The sequence below is a fragment of the Procambarus clarkii genome, chromosome 49 (genome assembly GCF_040958095.1).
Source record: "Procambarus clarkii isolate CNS0578487 chromosome 49, FALCON_Pclarkii_2.0, whole genome shotgun sequence".
In the NCBI taxonomy this organism is placed as follows: Eukaryota; Metazoa; Arthropoda; class Malacostraca; order Decapoda; family Cambaridae; genus Procambarus; species Procambarus clarkii.
The window spans coordinates 22,929,164-22,933,977 of record NC_091198.1 but is presented as its reverse complement, the minus strand read 5'-3'; the positions used below and the strand labels follow the sequence as shown (position 1 = coordinate 22,933,977).

Here is a 4,814-nt window from a genome sequence, read left to right as displayed (position 1 = left end):
CCCCAGAAGTGACTCGAACCCATACTCCCACAACTGGTATGTACAGGGACGCCTTAATCCGCTTGACCATCACGACCGGACATAAGGAAGTGATAGCCGAGGCTATATGAACCACTTCCCCGCCGGCACTCGGATGGTAATCTTGGGCATAGCATTTTATCAAATCACCTCATTCTTTGGGGCACACGTGAGGAACACAAATGCAAACAAGCCTGAATGGTCCCCAGGACTATATACAACTGAAAACTCACACCCCAGAAGTGACTCGAACCCATACTCCCACAACTGGTATGTACAGGGACGCCTTAATCCGCTTGACCATCACGACCGGACATAAGGAAGTGATAGCCGAGGCTATATGAACCACTTCCCCGCCGGCACTCGGATGGTAATCTTGGGCATAGCATTTTATCAAATCACCTCATTCTTTGGGGCACACGTGAGGAACACAAATGCAAACAAGCCTGAATGGTCCCCAGGACTATATACAACTGAAAACTCACACCCCAGAAGTGACCACCCCGGTCGTGATGGTCAAGCGGATTAAGGCGTCCCTGTACATACCAGTTGTGGGAGTATGGGTTCGAGTCACTTCTGGGGTGTGAGTTTTCAGTTGTATATAGTCCTGGGGACCATTCAGGCTTGTTTGCATTTGTGTTCCTCACGTGTGCCCCAAAGAATGAGGTGATTTGATAAAATGCTATGCCCAAGATTACCATCCGAGTGCCGGCGGGGAAGTGGTTCATATAGCCTCGGCTATCACTTCCTTATGTCCGGTCGTGATGGTCAAGCGGATTAAGGCGTCCCTGTACATACCAGTTGTGGGAGTATGGGTTCGAGTCACTTCTGGGGTGTGAGTTTTCAGTTGTATATAGTCCTGGGGACCATTCAGGCTTGTTTGCATTTGTGTTCCTCACGTGTGCCCCAAAGAATGAGGTGATTTGATAAAATGCTATGCCCAAGATTACCATCCGAGTGCCGGCGGGGAAGTGGTTCATATAGCCTCGGCTATCACTTCCTTATGTCCGGTCGTGATGGTCAAGCGGATTAAGGCGTCCCTGTACATACCAGTTGTGGGAGTATGGGTTCGAGTCACTTCTGGGGTGTGAGTTTTCAGTTGTATATAGTCCTGGGGACCATTCAGGCTTGTTTGCATTTGTGTTCCTCACGTGTGCCCCAAAGAATGAGGTGGTTTGATAAAATGCTATGCCCAAGATTACCATCCGAGTGCCGGCGGGGAAGTGGTTCATATAGCCTCGGCTATCACTTCCTTATGTCCGGTCGTGATGGTCAAGCGGATTAAGGCGTCCCTGTACATACCAGTTGTGGGAGTATGGGTTCGAGTCACTTCTGGGGTGTGAGTTTTCAGTTGTATATAGTCCTGGGGACCATTCAGGCTTGTTTGCATTTGTGTTCCTCACGTGTGCCCCAAAGAATGAGGTGATTTGATAAAATGCTATGCCCAAGATTACCATCCGAGTGCCGGCGGGGAAGTGGTTCATATAGCCTCGGCTATCACTTCCTTATGTCCGGTCGTGATGGTCAAGCGGATTAAGGCGTCCCTGTACATACCAGTTGTGGGAGTATGGGTTCGAGTCACTTCTGGGGTGTGAGTTTTCAGTTGTATATAGTCCTGGGGACCATTCAGGCTTGTTTGCATTTGTGTTCCTCACGTGTGCCCCAAAGAATGAGGTGATTTGATAAAATGCTATGCCCAAGATTACCATCCGAGTGCCGGCGGGGAAGTGGTTCATATAGCCTCGGCTATCACTTCCTTATGTCCGGTCGTGATGGTCAAGCGGATTAAGGCGTCCCTGTACATACCAGTTGTGGGAGTATGGGTTCGAGTCACTTCTGGGGTGTGAGTTTTCAGTTGTATATAGTCCTGGGGACCATTCAGGCTTGTTTGCATTTGTGTTCCTCACGTGTGCCCCAAAGAATGAGGTGATTTGATAAAATGCTATGCCCAAGATTACCATCCGAGTGCCGGCGGGGAAGTGGTTCATATAGCCTCGGCTATCACTTCCTTATGTCCGGTCGTGATGGTCAAGCGGATTAAGGCGTCCCTGTACATACCAGTTGTGGGAGTATGGGTTCGAGTCACTTCTGGGGTGTGAGTTTTCAGTTGTATATAGTCCTGGGGACCATTCAGGCTTGTTTGCATTTGTGTTCCTCACGTGTGCCCCAAAGAATGAGGTGATTTGATAAAATGCTATGCCCAAGATTACCATCCGAGTGCCGGCGGGGAAGTGGTTCATATAGCCTCGGCTATCACTTCCTTATGTCCGGTCGTGATGGTCAAGCGGATTAAGGCGTCCCTGTACATACCAGTTGTGGGAGTATGGGTTCGAGTCACTTCTGGGGTGTGAGTTTTCAGTTGTATATAGTCCTGGGGACCATTCAGGCTTGTTTGCATATATATATATATATATATATATATATATATATATATATATATATATATATATATATATATATACATATATATATATATATATATATATATATATATATATATATATATATATATACATATATATATATATATATACATATATATATATATATATATATATATATATATATATATATATATATATATATATATATATATATACATATATATATATATATATATATATATATATATATATATATATATATATATTATAAAGTGTCTTTGAAGGGAGACAACCGTGGCGGGGTCACACCCCCACCCTACTCACTTCCTGATAGCCTCACCGCACCACTGTACCTTCTGCCATCCCACCACCCAGCCTACCCTGCGCCTGCGCGTTTCTCACCCACCTATTCACCGCCCACACAGTGCTTGTTGCAGAGATGTGTTACCCTCCAGGCACCCAGATATGGCACAGGGGGCTCGCCCGGGGGATGGAGGGGACCCCGCCAACTTACCAGGAACCCCTCAGCCAAGAACACGGTCCTGAGAACAATGCACCCAGAGGCGCACCCTGACCCAGAGGAAAGTGTCGGGTTTGTGACGAATCTCACAACCTTTAGAACGATGGAACCCTATACAGACACAACGGCTGTGCGAGTGCAGGGACGGAACCTGTAGAGGGAGAAGGCCTACAGGTCCCTCAGGCACCCCCACACATCCCAGCGAACTTCATGTCATCAGATATCCTCTTGGGGGCCATCAAAGCATCCACCACCAGAACTCTTCCCCACATTCCTAAAGCAGCGCGCTCATTTGCAGCAGGGAAATATTTATCCCTTCTAAGGAAAGTGAATAAACGGTCTGCAAATCTTAATACCCCGGCCACCATCACAGCATGGCATAATTTGCGCCTGTTTGGCAATATTTGCTTAGGCATACTTACAAGAGGAGGCAAGTCACTAGCCTCATCAGTTACTAGGGCAATAAATAATTTCCACAGAGCTAACAACTTGATCCCCATTCATCCTCAACGCAAAAAGAACCGTGGCAGACCCAAGAGTTCCAATGACAATTTTAAACTAGGAACACAAGTGACCAAAAAAATTTAAGAGGGCAACACAGTAGGCGCAATTAGATTACTTACCAGTGAAGACACAATCGCCCCTGGAAATCCCGCTACCTCCGTCTCACTGAGAGAGAAGGACCCTCCTAGAGTACCGTGGGAACCCACTGCTCGGGACACAAATGTCCCCAGACATGGGACCTCTATTCCTCCAAGCGTGAGAGGTATACAAAGCCATCATGTCATTTCCGCCAGGCTCAGCAGGGGGATACACTGGAGTAAGACCTCAGCACTTCAAGGAGATGACAAACCCAGTTCTCGGCGAAGTTGCCGAGACACTACTCTCAGAGGTCACGAAGTTTGTCAACGACTGCCTCTCTGGGCTGATCCCAGATACAATTAAACCCTTCTTCTTCTTCACAGCATCCCTTTGTGCCCTTAAGAAGAAGGATGGTAGAGTCAGACCCATTGCCGTGGGTAACACACTTCGGCGCCTTGTTGCTAGGGCAGCTGTCAGAAAAATTAGCAGAGACGCTGCAACGATGCTTCGACCCCATCAACTAGGTTTTGGTGTCCCTCATGGCTGTGAAGCAGCAGCTTATTCAGCACAAGCCTATATTAAGGACCTCCCAGAAAATAAGGCATTAATTAAATTAGACTTTAAAAATGCCTTCAACCAGGTAAAAAGGGATGTGGTACTGGAAGCAGTTCCAACAAACTTTCCTTGTCTACTTCCTTTCGTCTCAGCAGGGTACAGTACTGAATCGACGCTGTTGTCTGGGGAACATGAAGTTGTTTCCACAGAAGGTGTCCAGCAGGGAGACCCGCTTGCCCCTTTCCTCTTTTGCATGGCTGTTAAAGAGGTCACAAGCAAGTTGACCAGCGAACTCAACATCTGGTTCCTGGACGATGGCACCCTGGCAGGAACACAGGAGTCCCTGTGAGAAGATCTACACCTGGTGAAATCTAAGGGAGAGGAGTTAGGACTCACCCAAAACCCATTAAAGTGTGAAATCATCTCGTGAAGCCTACCAACCATAGATGCAGTACGTCTCATATTGCCAGGAGCCACAGTGATCGCGCCCACGAACAGTGAGCTGGAAGGGGGACCTCTGGGGTCGAGCGCCATTGAGATAGCCTTCGAGGAAAAGCTGAACGACCTGAGGAGGATGGAGGGAAGAATAGGGGCTTTGGACGCCCACGATGCTTTGTATCTTCTCACAAGGTGCCTGGCTTTGCCCAGACTGACCTATTTCCTCAGGTGTGCTCCCTCCTTCGACAGCCCAAAATTAACAGAATATGACTCACTCCTAAGGTCAATAACCATGAAAGTGTTAAACCTCTCCCTGC

General features: G+C 47.5%; 1 protein-coding gene across 1 annotated transcript; it reads left to right on the top strand.

Moving 5' to 3' along the window:
• Positions 1 to 4,006: 4,006 nt before the first annotated feature.
• LOC138351436 (uncharacterized) lies at positions 4,007 to 4,408 on the top strand. Its single transcript, XM_069303259.1, has one exon. The coding sequence runs from the start codon at positions 4,007 to 4,009 to the stop codon at positions 4,406 to 4,408; it is 402 nt and encodes a 133-aa protein (XP_069159360.1).
• Positions 4,409 to 4,814: the final 406 nt, after the last annotated feature.

Bases quoted from the DNA above. Each gene is read 5' to 3' on its own strand.
- LOC138351436 (XM_069303259.1), top strand. From the start codon at position 4,007: ATGCTTCGACCCCATCAACTAGGTTTTGGTGTCCCTCATGGCTGTGAA.